Raw genomic sequence first — 16,999 nt, 5'->3', positions numbered from 1 at the left:
AGTCAAGTTGTGAGTTCTGCCGAAGTTGGAGTTCGCACAACTATTGACCAGATTGATGCTTGGTTGCTTTTTTCATTTATAATAAATTTGCTTTCCCATGCTGAATTCTATCCATTTATTGGCTGTCTTTCAGCTGTGCAGCTCTGAGAAAATGTCTGTTATGCTTTCTCCACACCAACCTGTTAGATATTCATAGACAGCAGCAAAATTGCTTTACACTTTTCAGAAGAATGAGCAAGGTAACTTCCTCGGCCTTGGATATCAAATCCTTCAGGCCCAAAACCATCTGACAATGTCTTGTAGCAGTGCAAGCTGCACCTTAGTGTTTGTGTTTCTGAGAGGGCTGTGAAGAAAATTGTACCTTCCTAGGTGTTAGTTCATTACATCTGGTTTGTCTGCCCAGTGTCTACCAGAAGAGTCTAACTCGAGGCCGTAGGATGGAATACTTGCAGAGGTGGCATAACTGTGGTAATGCCCAGCTGTCCTCCTTGCAGACAAGTTCATAACTACACTCTCACTAGGGATTTTTTTCCTTCAGTATGAATTAAACATGCTTACTGGATGTCTGAGGGAAGTTAGCACTCAGTGTGGAGCATGAGTCCTAAGTCAACCACATGAAAAATTAGAGCAAGCCCAAGAGGGTTTCAAGAGTCAGTATAAAGGCACACAGAAAATCAGTAGCAAAACTGGATTTCCCGTAGTTGCACCGTTCATTAGCCTTCTTACGAGACCAGACTGCCTCTCACAGTCTGATATAATTCACACTCAGTATTTTCATATTTCTTCACTTAGGCTTCTGACAAATGTTTTTAGGCCTAGAGGGGAAAAGCTGCTTGTTTTCATGGAATGAAAACTGAAGTATTTTGCTCACTTGTTGTAGATGCTTCAGTCCAAAATAGAAAGTAGTATCTCTGCTTTATCTGTCCGGGAAAGCAAAACTCTTGAGTTTGCTCCCTTTCTCCAAGTGTCAGCCTGTCCCTGTCACTGGATGATAGATGTTTCCAGACAGAATCACAGACATGCAGAAAACATGTAAAAGTCCATCTAGTGTAAAGAACTTCATGCTACAATAGCACTTCTCAAGGTTTCTAATGAGCACAGTGCAGTGGCTGCATGTGGAGCTAAACAACTCTCAACCTTAAGATGCAATTAGTCACCTAAAAATTTTACACTAAACTATTATTTTTACATTCCCTTTCTGAATGTGCACTGAAAATCATCTTTTTAATTGCTCTTTGGAAACAGAAGGAGAAAGCTGTTAATAGTGAAGAAAATCCCAGCCCATTACATTTTTTGTCACTTGGATTATTTTAATGGGCTTGGGGTTTTTTTGCAAACATCTTAGCTCTCATGCTGCCCAGATATATTTCCCAGAGAACTCACAGATGTTTACAATCCTATTGATTTGTGGCTTTGCCATAATACTAGGCTGAGAGAACTCACATTAGAGGCAGGACTCTTGCTTCTTTCTTTATTATATAGGTCTAGAAGTAATTTGTAGGCTTGGTCTTTCATGCTTATATTAGATACACCATTTTGAAGAAGGACATATAAATTGCAATTTCTCCATGCTCTTTGTCTTTCCATCCTTCCCACTCAGCCTTTTTTCTCCCCCATGCATTTGATCCAGCTCTCTTCTTTCCTGTGATCTTGTAGAATCCTTCTCTTTGTTTTTGGTGCATGCACAAGTTGAACAAGAAACAGATAAATAGAATAGCTAAGAAATGGCTAACGTTGGCTTGTGCCCAATCTCCCACCAACAGCTTCAGTGGATTGTTAAGGCCACAGACTACACGAAATCTGGTAACCTTTTTTACTTCTGCTTGTAGCAATCCTAATCTGATAGCTTGTCTCAGCATTCCTTGCTGTGATGCTGACCTTATTGAGTATTCCAGATTCATGGACTTTGAAGTCATTCCAAACCTCCAGGAAACTCACAGGAAGTGACAGCTTCAAGGTCATACTGCGGTGCCCATCACACCCTTTGTTAATTGCTTCACCTAGGACAAGATATACAAAGCACAACAGAGCAGAGCATGGGAGAGGCAGGAGCATAGCAATGAAAGTTAAGAATTACTCCATTTATAATTTTAAGGCGTTCAAGATAACCAGCAGGTTACTGACTATAATGTATATTTCTTATCAGGCAAAAATTACCTAGTTTAAAGAGTAAATTTTCAAATTACTCAACATTCAGCCTAATTTTAATTTAATTTTGAGCTAAAACTCCGAATTTCATCATAAACAGAAAAGTTAAGGCTGGTTATACGAGCTTTTGAAGGCACCTTTTAAAGTGAAGAATACCAAATGTTATACCTGTGTTACTGCCTTCAAGTGCTTCACTTGGACCCATTGTCACATGCAGAGAGCTATAGAAATCATGTCACTGGCTATTCTGCAAACCTGGACCAATCTTGCTGTGCAGTGACAGAGTGGCAGATATTCTTGGAGGCTTAGTGGTTCCCATATTAATAGACCAACCAGGAATAGGACATTGTTCTTTAGAGACAAATGTGTCAACATAAATTTACTGAAAAAAGCCCATGTGGGTTTTAAAAAAGCCCATGTGGGGTTTTGATTAGGGTTTTTTTTGTGTTTTTTTGGTTTGGTTTTTTTTTTTGAGCACAAACTTACAGCAATGCTATTAGGAGACAAGAGAATCTGCATGGCTTTGTTCCTAGTTGTAGGGTATGTTCTCTTAAGGCTGTCTTCTCCTGCATTTTCTCTGTGCCTCCATCATTTTATGTTATTCCTTCACATACAAATGAAGCTTTTTTCCAAAGGCCGAGCTGTTTGGAAATGAACATTTGAATTTGCATATGTTGGAACTGATTCATCCCTGGTGCCAGGAAGTGCTCTCTGCTGCAGGGAGGGGATCTGCAGCTGCCCGGTGCTGCCTCCAAGGCAGGCGGTGCTGGCAGGAGGGAAAGCGTGGGCAAGGTGCCCAGGGGGAGAACTGATTCACAGCCCCTGGCAGCTTCTGAGCACAGAGCACCCCCTGGGTAGTGCACAGAAGCTATTTCACATTAGGCACATACCCTGCCTTTGGCAACTGGCATGTTAAGGGGCTATGTGCTGATGCTAGATGTGAGAACAGCGGGCAGCATGTCATGGCACTTGCTGCTGGGAAGCTGGGAAGTCCTGACTGGTAGCAAAAGAGGCAGCATGCAGAGGTGGTAATGGAAGGCACAGGAATATTTTTTTCTAAAGCAATATAATTAATTTAAACTCATTGTGTGTATCTGTGCATTGGAGTGCACAGCAATATTTTATGTGCCAGCATGGTGCATTTTAGGCTGCTTACAGGAAAATGGATTTCACTGTAATTAAAAAACATATCATGTTCTTTCTCACCCCCACATGGTTCAAAAAATGCAGGAATGCAATACAGATGATAGCATCAGGTAAGGACAGAAAAGGTAGCATATTCAGAAAATCAGGGAATTAATTAAATTGTACCTGAGGAGAGGAGTATGCAGTCAGCACGCCCCAGTTCACAACCATGCAGTTGCTGGGGATTTCTAGAGGCAAAGAGAAAGAGACAGAACAATCTCTCTGCAGAGATAAAAGAGACTGAAGTTACTCCATGAAGCCTCTGAGCCAAAGTTATTTTAGTCTCATGCCTGGACTAGCTCCATAGGCCTGGCATTGTTCCTTCATGGATAGAAACACTGTATGGTGAAAGTGGCAATAACAAGTCTTTCCATTCTGCACTTCTTTCCAATCTTCCAATCTGTACTTCTCCCAGTGTCTTCTGAGAGGGCTCAGTAATGCCCCACCAGGAGGGATCCTTGTCTGGATCTCCCTGCTCTCCTGCCCACTCCCACTGGAACTGGCATTGGATCCAGTGCCAAAAAAAACCCTGACAAGATGAAAAAAGGATTTTTTTTTTTTTAATTCACCCATTTTCCCTTCCACACATTTCTTTTTGTTTTGCTGGCTCTTGTCATTTCCTGAAATGCTCTTCCTTTATATCTGCTGTGGATCTGGCATTTAAATTTCCCTGTTAGCTCCAGTGAGACCAGTCATATCAGTAGCATTTTGTTAAGTGAGAAATGCTAGCAGTATTTTACATGTGGAAAAGTGATATTTAGCACTTTTCCTGAAACTAAATTTCTGTGCTTAAATGCTCCTTCTAGCTAGAACAAATAGTAGGAAATCATTAAGATATGAATCTAAATTTAACCTTTTTTTTTATTACAATGCATCCGTATGAAACTTTGATATTTATGGAGGTCTGACTTTGCACAGTCATTATAGGTACATTTGTGAGGATTGGAACATGAGTTTAGCCTCGAACATGGAACCAGAGATGTAAAATCTCCTGAAATATTCGTTATGTGCATGACTGTCCCATAGAGTTTATGTTTCCTCTTGAACCAATTCAAATGAGCTCAAATGAGCTCTGAATGCAATTTCCAGAAGTGCCCAGTGTTACCCTGGTTCTGCTCCTTTTGAAGCAAGTGATAAAGCTCACAAGGACTTCAATAAAAATAAAAGAGGGCAAGATATTTAAAATGACTCATTGAGTCTCGACAGCCGATAAGTTCTGTATTAAGGTTTCACACACAGCACTTTCTCCTCAGACACAAGGGCAGAATGTGTGCCCAGTCATTTCAGCAATGTGAGAGGACCACAGGCAATGCAGACAGCAAGAATGATAAAATCAGCTGGGAGAAAATAGCAGGAGGACAACAAGGGTGATGAAAGAAAAGATAATGGGAAAAAAACAACAAAGAGGAAGGAGAAAAGAAGAAAGAAACATCAACGTCAAGGTTATTAGAGATCATAAAAGGAAGAAGGATGAGGGAGGAACAGAGATTGAAGGCATCAGCCAAAGGGAACAGAGAAAAAAAGAAGCAAAAGGGAGAAAGAGAAAATGTTAAAGACGCAAGAAGAGACAAGAAGAAATTTATTTGGAAAATCAGGGAGTAGAATGCAGCACAGAAGTGCTGGAGAGGAAGATGGATGGAAAGCAAACTATGGAGCAAAAGCAAATAGAGATTCTTGCTTCTGGAAAAGGATAGCAGATTGAAAACAGAGTGAAAGGCGCCAGGAAAGAAAAGGGAAGGAGTGAAGTAGAGTGAAGAAGTATGTAAATATAGCACCTCTCTAAGGAAAATTAAGGGGAAATAAATCCATCCTAACAAAACTGGTTTTCATTGCAAATTCATAGGTAGATTGTGTAGGTAGAGTGTTTTGGTCTAGACAGCAAAAGAAAAGTATTGTCACTGGAATTCAAAAATCAAATTCTGTGGAAAATATCTGTATTCCTACTGGAGTTAGAACAGACATCAACTTTTCTGTGTCGTCACGAGGAAAAGAATCAGCAGCATTCCCACTTCACATACTTCATTAGAACTTGACAATCTACCAAAATACCTGGGACTGAAAATAAGATTTTTACAATTTACATATCCAGATTGCTTTCACAGAGGTGGCTAGAACAGTAATAGCTGGAGGCATTGCTCTGACTCCTCAGAAAAGACAAAATGAGTTGCTGCTGTCTGTCCAACCCTTGCTCAAGAGGTGTTTTTATAACAATAGCCACAGCACTGACTCTTACTGACACACCTGTGGCCAAAAGTCTGCACTGAGGACCACACAACTCTTCTCATGGTCTTGTTTCTCACCCAGGAATGCTCCCTGCAGGTTAGTAGTGGCTGGCATAGGAAGGAACTGGAGAAAAGTTTGTTCTCTCTTTTGGCTTCTTAGCTAGTTGAAAAAGAGGACTTGTTTGTCAAGTGCTGCAAACCTGCAGTTTCTGACAAGCCCTCAAATTCATAAAGGAATAGACACTCAATAAACCTACTATGCTCTACAGAAAATCCAGTTTTTAATTTGACAGGGCTTCTTTTCATCTCTTCCCTTTCTTGCCCTCTCCTTTTTTTCTCTTCTTTGATTCAGGGAACTGCAAACACAATTTCTTTACAATTTTACTTTCGTAACCTTTTGTTTTGGGACTACTTCACTAGAAAAAAAATAAAAAGCACCAAACCACAGTAATTTGTTATGAATCTGTATGTAGTTTCAGAAGACATACAGCTTTTTAGCTGCAAACAGAGCAATGAATAAAAATCTGTACTACTAGTATATTTTCCAGTTGTATAAAGTAATTTAGACTCGTTATTGTCCAATTTTCCTCTGCCAGATCCTTCCCTTTTCCATAACACCATTGTGAGATTTTATCCAATAATGTTTTTTAAATACTCTCAGATCTTCAGGCAAAAAACAGAAATGCAAGTATTATTGTGTCTGTCTGCCAGCTTCCCAACCTAAGAATTCCATTCCTGGTTATTCAGTGAAACAAAACAGAATCTCAAGTAGATGGAAACCACCAGACAATACTACATTCTGTTATGAAAAAAATCCCACAGGAAACAATTATATTTTTCTAGCCTTTTCTGAATCTTCAATAGAAAAATCACACCTCTACTGTAGAGATTGACAGTGTGGTCAAAATAAAACTATGGGAAAGTCATAATTTTCTATTAATCCCAATTCTTTTGCAGTGTGGAACATTATGGAGGACCATTCTGAATTTTTGCAGTTTCCTGATTTATTCCCCTGTTCTATGTGATTTTTCTTTTGCTAGCTGCATCTGCTTTAAATAGTTAATTAGTGATTTATAGGATATTCTCTCTGATAGACTATATTATTGATACATGTGTTCACAAGGGAAGATTGGATGTGCAACGTAGTAGGCTCTAAATGTTGTAAACTAAACAGGAAAGGTAACATCAGTCTTTTGTCTGATTCATCAGCTTACTAATGATGGGTGATGGAAGGTATTTTGTAAGAACTCATTGCAATTGGCCAGTGTGAGAGAAATGGATCGTTTATTCTTTCCCATGGGAGCTGATACCCTCAGCACAAATCTACAGATACAAGTTTAATTATGGATCTTATTTGTAGTGCCCTATGCTGGTGAGAGCTGGGGCATCTTGTGAGCTGAGGTTTCAACTCAGGACTCAAGACTTTTAACCACTGGCATTTGGAAAAACCTTCCCAGAGCTTATTTGGGCATTGCATCCATTTCCTCCCCAGTCACAGGAACCTTCCTGAGTTCTTCGAGCTGACAGAAGTTTGTTTTAATTGCTGCACACCTTCAGTCTTTCCACAGTGAAGAATTAGTAGCAGGGCTTAAGTGTATTCTTCTCAATTTACCTCTCACCCTTTTTTCTCCTGCTATTGAATCTAAGCCAAATACTGAATCCAGCTGCCACAGCTGTTGCTGTTCTGCTGCCTGTCCTACTTCCTGCTTCTGCTTATTTTCCCAAAAATGCTTCTTTGGAATGATCTGTGAAATGAATGAGACATCAAGGCACTGCATTCCCCTTCCCTGACAAAACCTTTCTTTTACTGGATGCCCTGAATTTGTAGTCAAGTGCTAGTATTCTATGTCCTGAACACCACTCTTCACAGAGTCAGTTCCTTTTGTCACCTCCCTCGTTACAGTACTGAAGTATTTCCTGTGCTACAATAAGCTATTATGTAAATTCTACAAATGAGTTTCTGATCCTGCCAAATCACATTTGCTTTAAGTAAGCATGGAAAACTGCAGCTCTCTTTTGCCACATACTCTGATAGTAATTTTCAAAGAGTTTCACATCAGCTGCCTCTTGCAAGCAGTGCATACATTTTTCTGGCATTGTTGTTTGTACATACGATTAAGTCAGATATGCATAGGTAGTAAATGATAGCAAAGTAGTAAGGTATATGCCAGTCCTACATATGCTGAGACATTTGGAAAATACAGGCACCCAATTCCAATAGCACAAGAACTTGGGGTTGTCTCCTTATCTAATCTGTTTAGGATAGAAAGTAAATATTGTAATAGCTTCATAGTTGTAACAGACTGCTGCATGTCTGAATCCTATGTGTCACACTGTTAAGAGCATTTCCCATAGAATGGAAACAGCAGAAGTATAAATGTTCCAGAGTTTTAAAGTGTTCTTACCAACTGCACTAAACTCTCATTTCATCTGTTACATGAAGGTAAATATAAATTTATGAGATTTGAAAACCAATATTATAATGTCAAAATCAAAATTTGAAAGGTCATTCTGAAATCCTTGCCAACATAAAGATCTCATCTGGTTTAATCAAAAGTACATTTTTAAACTGATATGAACTGTGCAAAGACATTTCTGAAGATACGCAATTCAATTTACAGCAGGATGACTTATTCTTTAGCTTCTGTTGCTTATTTTTTTTAAATGACACAGAAATAAGCTAGCTTTCAAATTGTGTGAAACTGTCCAAATGGTTGAGGTGCAATGGTCTTCTTTTAAGACTGATGGATTGGATATACTGGTCCTTTTTATAAACTCTTTCTGTTAAGACACAATTAATCATGTTGCCTGTAACAGAAAGTCTTAGAAAATATGAGAAAAAAACATTGTTCACTTTTGCTAATAGCTTATCCTCAAAAAGATAGCAAGTCTGGAGAGGAAAACGGTGGCTTCAAATCATGGGCTCATAAAGAAGAAATCCTTGTAGTACCCCAGACTGCAGAGGAATAGTCCCACGGCTCTGAGTTCTCCTTTATTGATTTAAATGCCATGAACACATAGAGTCAAAATATAGTAAATTCCTTTAATTAATTCTTATCACCATGTCTTACGATTCAGCATCTTAGAGGCTTTAGTCAGGCTTCAGTGATGCAGCTAGTCTTGATGGAAATAGGCATTGGAAACCACTGAAGCTACCTAGCATGAAAAAAACCCAAAACACACGAAGCAGGAGTTGACTCTCTGTAGATCTCAAAATATTTGTCTAAAAATAAATAATGAGAACATGTATAGATATATTTAAATTATAAGAGCATTCATATTGGGTGCCCTGACCGCTTACTTTTAAAGAAATGGCCCAAGTTTATCCTAGCCATGTGCAGCCACAACAACAAATCAAGGGTAAGAGGCATACAGACTGAATTATGACTTCCTTATCAAGGATTGTGGTTTTACCTAATTGGTATCAGAAGGATCTATGCAGAAATTTTGGATTTTATCTTTCTATAGGCAGAAAGATTGATGTGTAGTGTCAACCTGTGTGTTGGTCCTTAAGAGACATGCTAAAACACCTTTCATGCAAGACCACAGGACCATATTTGGTCCTGTGCAAAGACAAAGCAAGAGAGAAGGAGAGTTGTCACTAAGTACGTTATTTAGATTTCTTGTCCAAAGTGCACAGCCTGTTTGGGATGGATGAGAACAACTTCAGTGTTGTAGGGAACCCCATAAGTTTTACCAGCTCACATCTGAGAATTGCTACCATATTTTGATGTTTTCTGTAGAATAACTGAACTGGTCTGGATGAAGATTATATGGAAACTTCATTGAATACATTCCAGTTTAATTTATGTCTTTCAAGGTAGCAATAATCATGGTTGAAGTTTGGCCCTGCTGAGCTCCTTCAGAAGTAGGTAATGCTTACTAGCTTAAAGCAGCTGAAATTCACCTTAACATAACACGACAACTCCATAGCACTGACCTCTGGGTTGCCTAATTACTGATTTTAAAAAAAAGTTCAAGTGTCTGTAGAAACTTTGAGAAACAAAAGCTTACCAGTATGGACCAACATTGAGGAAAGCCCATGTTAAATAAAGGGTGGAAGCCAAAGTCTGCATGAAGTCCTGATTCAAATAGTGGAAAAATTCAATGTTATGGAAATCTGATGTTTTAGAATACAACATCTGAATTTGTGAGCAAGCTTTTTTGAATTTGAATGCTTTCTCCAAATATCACTTCAAATAGCATGGCTAAAATTCAAAACTCAGGCTCAAGAAAAGTGACTTTTTGGAATTCATGTAGCATTTATCTGTTCAGTAAAATGCATATAAATTTATTCTTTGTCTTTTCTGTGATTTAGTATGGCAGTTCAAATACCAGCTAATGATTTTACTTAGCATTATAATGTAGCTTTTTCTGTGATGATCTCAATCATCTTTGCAATGTAGAAAAATCCATCCGTTTTCTTTGATGGCTCTAATGTCATTCAACTATTAGAAATTCCACTGAGGGCTGTTCCACTTCTGTCTGGTGCTGTAGCTTGGTGTTTGGCACTGTTTGGGTGGGTTACCATCTCTCTGCAAGAGGCCAGCTTTACTTCCCTGTCTTAGGCATTTCCTTTGCTTCATGGAGAGGTGAAGGAGTCTCTTCATGGTGCAACCTCATGACACTCTGCAGTGGGATTAGAACAATAGCTCCAGTGGAAAAGAAAATTACTCACTGCAATGTTAGCCACTACCTAAGCATACACCTCGGGGATAGTGCATTTGCTGTGAACCCTACTCATTCCTGGTGATGTAGGGATATTGGATTGCTGGGAAATCACTAATCTGCCAGTACTTGAGATGGCCAGGAAGCATTGGAGTGGGCATCTGAGCAGTAGCAAACAAAAGCATTTTATGAATGAAAAACTGTGTTTGTCCCTGGTGTAGAATTAAGCTCAGGTTTAGCAGTGGGTAGGGGTCCCAAAGGCTGGCGCCTGAGGAAACAAGGATAAGCCAATTAATTTTTTAAATGGGCAGTTATATCTTTCCTGTCAGTAACTGCTGGGTGTCTCTTCCATTGTTATTCTAGGTGTCCCACTCCTGGGTGTGATGGCTCTGGGCATATAACTGGAAATTATGCTTCTCATCGAAGGTATGTAAAGACAAGGTTTTGTTATTTAAATCGTATAACTGCAGGGCTAGAAGGTGCCTCAACTGACCTAACTTCACTCTCTGAATACTGAAGTAGGATTGAGCGCTGCACAGATACACGTTGGTCTAACTCATATTAACCACTAATGAATAACATTTCTCAGCTTCAGGATGACTCACTACCCAAATCGGTAGGAATATTTTTGCTAATATCTAGCAAAATCTTTATACAAAATAAATTCCGTTTCTCTGTCTTCTCTAGTAGCCTGAGGAAGCAATTCAACATTCATGTTTCTATTGCATTACATTCAGAACAACTTAACTCTTCACAGTTTGGACTGAAATCCTACTCCTGCATCTTTTTCTCACAAATTGTGTTTCCTGAATGTTTGTATCAGTCTCTTCCAGACTCACTCCACATTGCTTGAAATGCAAAATTGGATCCTGTTCTTTACTGCCTCTTCTAGATGAAGCCTTATCAGCTTTTATCAGAGGGGAAAAGTACCTCTTTCATCTAATATGCACCAGCCTTGTTAGTACATTTCAGAAATAAGTTTGGCTTGTTCTTAAATTGCAACACTTTTTACTAGATCAAGCCAGAAGAATGGAAAAAGAAATTTATGGATGAAAGTTGACTTAACTGTAACTTCACCAAGGGTCAAAGAATGCTTCTCATTCACTAATTAGGATATTGATCAATTACACTGTAGAGGTAATGGTGTAAATGCTGTGCAATTAGCAATTTAAGAACTAAATCAGTAGAGGAGGGCTGTGCCATATTTGTAAACATCTATCCACTGTTTAATCAAAGAATAATAGTGAATAATAGTGTTGTCTACCTCTCTTGTGCTAGTAAAGACTCTTTACTCCCACACAGACTAGTACTGTTGAGTCTGGATATTTGCTTTCTTCACCAAGTCCCTGTAGTTTTACAATTGGCTATAGCTAGTCAATACACAAATTCCCAGTTTAAATTTTTTCCCACCAAAAGCAGCAAAGGGTTCAAAGTCAAAACATAAAAAATAAGAGAGTGGGAGCATGCCATATTTTACATGCTGCGAAAATGAAAGATCACAATATCAATTTCTGTAATGCAGTATTAAACATCAAAAGTAAAAATAACATTATAAAGGAGAAGATATAAGTATTTAAAAAGCACTTACATGATGCAGATTTGATCATGCTTTCAGAGAAATTTAAGGTTAAATTTAGAACTACATTTAACTATATGTAAATTTATCAGCTACCATTCTACCAGCATTATGCCTATTATAACTCTACCCTAACTTCAGGGAAGCTATTTATGTGTTTGATCATCTATTTAACCAGAAGCAGGTGGGAGAATGAAGATGCAGAAGAAAAGTGTTACTAACAAGAAACCTAAAAGCTGGCAAGGTTGGTAGGGGAGAATCACTGAATGTTGATTCATTTTTTAAACCTTTTCCTTGTATGTTGTCTCCTGGCCACTAAAGGACTGGACCATGAGCTGAATGGTGTTACCTGCTTTTGTCTGGAAATTCTTACGTTCTTGTACTTTTGCAGATGACTGCTGGACCAAGTTTTCATTTGATTGTGTAGCATAATCAAGTACATATAAAGATATAAAAAGTTGTTCTACAAAACAAACATATCTGGAATTTGCTCAGTCCATTGGGATTTAACACATGCAGCCTTTTGAAATGCCACCATGTCTATATTGGCCACATAACTCCTTAATTTCTCTTCCAAAAAGGCCTCTGGCAACCCCATGTCTTCAGCTGCCTGCAGGCACAGAAGCACTGACATGTAGTCAGTGAAGTAACATTTTCTTTGCTTAAATCCACAGATGTCCTCAGGAGACCTGTCACATTTACACAGAGCCAGCCTTACCCTATTCAGATCATGATATCTGTCAAGGCCATTTCTGGGGTGGGAAGGCTGGCAAAATGAATGCTTTCAAAGGGCAGCAAACCAGCAGCCTAAATCTGGAGCTGTTAAGGATGGAAGACCCCACAGCATGTTGTCTGTTGGGCTTTCTAATTCCCAGACTGAAAATTAGCATTTAGCTCTGCCTGCATCTGAGTTAGCATTTTTGTTTGTATTTGACACCATCAGTTACAACTCTGTCAGTTTCAGAAGGAAAGGAATGACAAACTTCTCTCCTAAATGGCTGCTGAGGTTATCAGTGGTATTTAAAATGGCTGCTCAACAGCAGGCATAAGTGAGGCACATTTAACTCTGCCATAACTCTGCAGTTCTAAACAGCCCTTCAATTTATGCAAGAAGTTATAGCACCGTGCACTGCTATTGAATTCCCCTATTTGTCTTTTGTCTTCATATATAAGGAATTAAAGTCATAGACAAATGAAGTAATATTCTTATCCGGTAATAGCATTGGTTGTTACAGAATTAAAAAATTAAAGCCAAGGCTTGACATATGTTTTCTTGATGGATCCACTGTCGGAGGAAAAGTGAAATAATGACAGCCTCAGAAACTGTCTGTTGGAAATGTCTGTTTAGAGGACCGAAAGGTCTTAGAATTTTCTAATAAATAGAAATAGATTGAAAAGTTCTTTTAGAGAAAGATGATGCACCAAAATACCAGTGAGTAGGTGATAATTAAATTGACTTAATATGTGGAAGGCTTTAAATCATTAGTCAAGGCACATATTCTTTGTTCAGATTTTGTTATGAAAATATCATCTACAAGCATACCCATCTGTACACCTACTAAAAATGATACTTCTTTCTGAGGAATTCCTATTAACTGTTTAGTTTTCAGATGCAAATTCTGATCATTCTCACCCAGTGAGTAGGACTTTCAGAGAAAAAGGAGGGGTATCTTTAACACCCGCCCACTCCCCTGCACTTCCTGCAGACCAGGTTGTGTGTCAGGCAGTGAACCAGCCCATTCCTGAACAGTTCCCTTGCCCCAGAGCTTTCTCTTGTTCTGAATCCCCCAGAATCTCTTCCTCCTACTTCTTTCTTACAGACAACATTATTATTTTTGAAGAAAAATGTTGTTAATTGGCACAGACTTTCTCAGATTTAGTTTTTACACAAGGAACTGTGGTACTTCGGTGTCCACTATGCAAGCTGGAATAAACAGCAGTTTGCTTTGAAACGGAAAATGGTCAGTTACATGTAAAATGGAAAATGAAATGGGATGAGAGCACAGGTCCACATATCGGAGTGCAGATGCCTATTCCATTAATGCTGACATGACCCATGGTATGGCACTGACCTTGAGCCACTGAAGGTTTCACAGGCAATTGTAAGATACGATACGGGACTCAGTGTGGTTCCAGATCATTATTCACAAAAAGTATGGGTGTAGCTGCCCTGCTTTACAGAGATAGAGAGCTTAGCTGTACAAATGTGAACTTTCTGGTCTTGAGTCAAAGCAACAGTTTTAGGTCCCTTCTGTTTAATGGGATAGATGTAGCCATGACATGTCACTAAAAGTTTCTGGATAATGTACTATGTCCAATATCCTGTGTCAGCATTCCTCTCTTTCTTTAATTGACTTATTTATAACTTTGCAGCATGTAAACTCTGGTTTTGTCTATTCTTCATTTTCTAATACAGAATTCTGTCTGTGATTGCATCAACTTTTTCTCTGCTTCTTCCCCTCGGTCCTCACTGGTTTTGACAAGACAAAATAACTGAAAATTTTGTTACCATTCCTATTTTGTTACCACTCTTCTCTTCTTTGCAAAGATAGGACCTACTATACAACACTCAAGTACCTTTCCTCATGCTGAAAACAAAAAATTAATCTTCTATTTTGTTTATTTCTCTAGGAAATTTTTTCTTTGGTGAGACTTGTTTCTCTCTTGCATCAACACTTGAAGGTGTTCTACTGGTGGATTTCTTTTTTAATGTGGATAGTTAAGATGGAAATAACATTTAAATAGAGGACCAGGCATGATTGTTTTGATAGACATACTTGTATCCTCAGATATCAGCAACCTAAAAAAATATTTAAAAACCTGTTGTCATTGTCAAGTCTACTAAGTGGTTTCTGTAATGAATTCTTCATATGCAAAGGGAATATGAGCTTGTGTAGTTGAAAACAACATTCTCAGTCTTTAATTAAATGTAACATATAACTTTCTCTACCAAGTCTTTTTATCTGTGTGAATTCTGAGCGCTTGAAACCCTTCTCTGGAAGGCATTGAAAGCTCTGAGCTCTGTCATGTTTTTATTCAGTCATTCTATAGAATTGTTATGTGATGTTTGGGAAGGTTTGATGATGTTACTGATGTGGTCCTGAGACACATCTTCAGTCCAACGAAGTGATACTCCTGTTTTTGCTATTCTTCCATCCCTCTCAGACATAGGGGACATAATGTCTCTCAGCACTGAAACACTGGCTTCTGTTCCTATTAAAAGATGCCACTGCTGCTGCTGAATCAGCTGAAGGAATTTTTGGGCAGAGGGTTTAAGAGCTGCCTTCCCTGACTCCTGGGGGAGTTCCTGTGTTTGTGGTGTGCACAGCATGGGCAATCCTGTCCTGCATCACAGACCCACCCAGGCACATCCCCCCTCGTGTGGCTGCTGCAACTCTCCTTGTTTAACCACCTGAGCTTTGACTGTGCAAACTGGACAGGATTGCCTATTTTGCCAGTTTATTGGATAGAAAGTGTATTCCTGTGAAGTGTACCTAAGAATGAGAAATTGCATTCTAAAATGTTTTTTTTCACACAGTCTTTCAGGCTGTCCACGAGCAAAGAAAAGTGGAATCAGGATAGCACAAAGTAAGGAAGACAAAGAAGACCAAGAGCCAATTAGGTGAGAACAAATATTGTCAAAGGGCCTTTGTATGTTTTATAGGTCATATATATCTTCAGTGTTTTTAAGGCATAAAAGTTATTGTGTGATAGTTATCCAAGGGCAGCCACATTGATTTCTATGAGCAAATCTAGTTTCTGTGCTGATTGTTTCAGCAAAGGATACAGCATTAACCAAGGATACATCATCTGTAATTTACAAATAGTTTTAAATTCTTAATTTTCAAAAGAATAATCTGGAAATTAATATTCTGTTTGCATACTACAGGTGAACTATACATGCTAAATAAAGCATGCTAAATAAAAACTACATAAAGGTAGTTATGGGAACAGAGGATTGAGTGTTTATATAAGACTGCTGCAACCAATCTGATTGTTCATGCAGTTTGCAAAAGAAACAAATGCCTACCTGTAGGTCTTGGTTTCTTCTTGCAAGGCACTCTAATTATCAGTGGCCACTGAACTTGGTGGATTAATGACTGCTTGGACCATTCAGGACCAGATCCTCAGCAGAAAATTGCAGGAATATTTAGTTCACAAACTAAATAAGTAATTGGCCTTTAGTTTAGATGTGTGTTACGTAGCAACACGTTGAAAAAAAAAAAACCAACCATAATTTTCTTTAAATTTTTCACTTTGAAGATTCTAACTTTTCCTTCTAACCTTGATTATTTGGTTTTTAGTATACAGAGTATACAGAGCAGTATATTGAGCAAATGTATGGGGAGATTCCCAAGTAAGAAAAACCATCAGATGAAAACAGAACTGTCTTCATTGGTCTCTGGGCTGTAGCACATAGTTTCATATCATCACCCCTATTCAAAGAGTGGTTAAAGAAGCTCAGCATTTCTAATGAGGTGCTCTGATTACATCATAACTGTGTATAAATGACTCTTTCACAACTTCAGACAAGTCTTCTTTGGGTTCCATACCTACAAATAAATGTGCCAATGATTATACTAAGTAGTATTTTATGCTTGTAAGGGTTTTATGAATAATTTTGCTGCTGGTCAGAGCTCAGTAGCAAATATTTCAATTGCCCTGTGATATTTACTGTGATAAACATCTGCAATTCAAATACATGTCTCAGTCCTTTTGTTACAGTTGCATAATGTTAACAGCTGTGACTGCATTTAATGGCTACCCTCCTTAGAATTTATCAGAGAACTTTTTTTTCTTCCAGTTGTAAAGTTCTGCTTGTAATTTTACCCACTACAGCATATCTTGACTACTTTTGTGACTGCAGTGTAGGATTACTCTTTCCTTTTTGTGTCAGGTTTATTTTGACTTTGTTGTAGAGGCTACCAGGTATATAATGGCAAGACAATAAAGTTTTTCTCATCTGTCTGCTCTACAGATGTCCAGTTCCTGGCTGTGATGGCCAGGGTCATATAACTGGAAAATACGCGTCCCATCGCAGTGCATCAGGGTGTCCTCTTGCTGCCAAAAGGCAAAAGGATGGGTACCTGAATGGCTCACAGTTCTCGTGGAAGTCAGTGAAGACGGAAGGAATGTCATGTCCAACACCAGGATGTGATGGCTCAGGACATGTCAGTGGTAGTTTTCTTACTCATCGTAG

General features: G+C 38.6%; 1 protein-coding gene and 1 long non-coding RNA gene across 16 annotated transcripts in view; one reads left to right on the top strand and one right to left on the bottom strand.

The window, feature by feature from the left end:
- The window catches only part of MYT1L (myelin transcription factor 1 like), a 300,554-nt gene that overhangs the window by 256,434 nt on the left and 27,121 nt on the right, over positions 1-16,999 (top strand). For all 15 annotated transcript variants that reach the window (XM_064707653.1, XM_064707662.1, XM_064707654.1 and 12 more), the window contains 3 exons: positions 10,587-10,649; positions 15,338-15,421; positions 16,778-16,999. In XM_064707653.1, coding sequence (XP_064563723.1) covers positions 10,587-10,649; positions 15,338-15,421; positions 16,778-16,999 — 369 coding nt within the window. The remainder of the gene's footprint in view (positions 1-10,586; positions 10,650-15,337; positions 15,422-16,777) is intronic.
- Positions 1,176-11,889, bottom strand: LOC135445338 (uncharacterized). The gene is made up of 3 exons (XR_010439512.1): positions 11,812-11,889; positions 3,460-3,521; positions 1,176-2,000 (listed from the first exon to the last, which is right to left on the bottom strand). It is a non-coding gene; the product is annotated as an uncharacterized LOC135445338 (long non-coding RNA).

The sequence above is a fragment of the Zonotrichia leucophrys genome, chromosome 3 (genome assembly GCF_028769735.1).
Source record: "Zonotrichia leucophrys gambelii isolate GWCS_2022_RI chromosome 3, RI_Zleu_2.0, whole genome shotgun sequence".
Classification (NCBI taxonomy): Eukaryota; Metazoa; Chordata; class Aves; order Passeriformes; family Passerellidae; genus Zonotrichia; species Zonotrichia leucophrys.
This window is presented reverse-complemented; position numbering and strand designations above follow the sequence as displayed.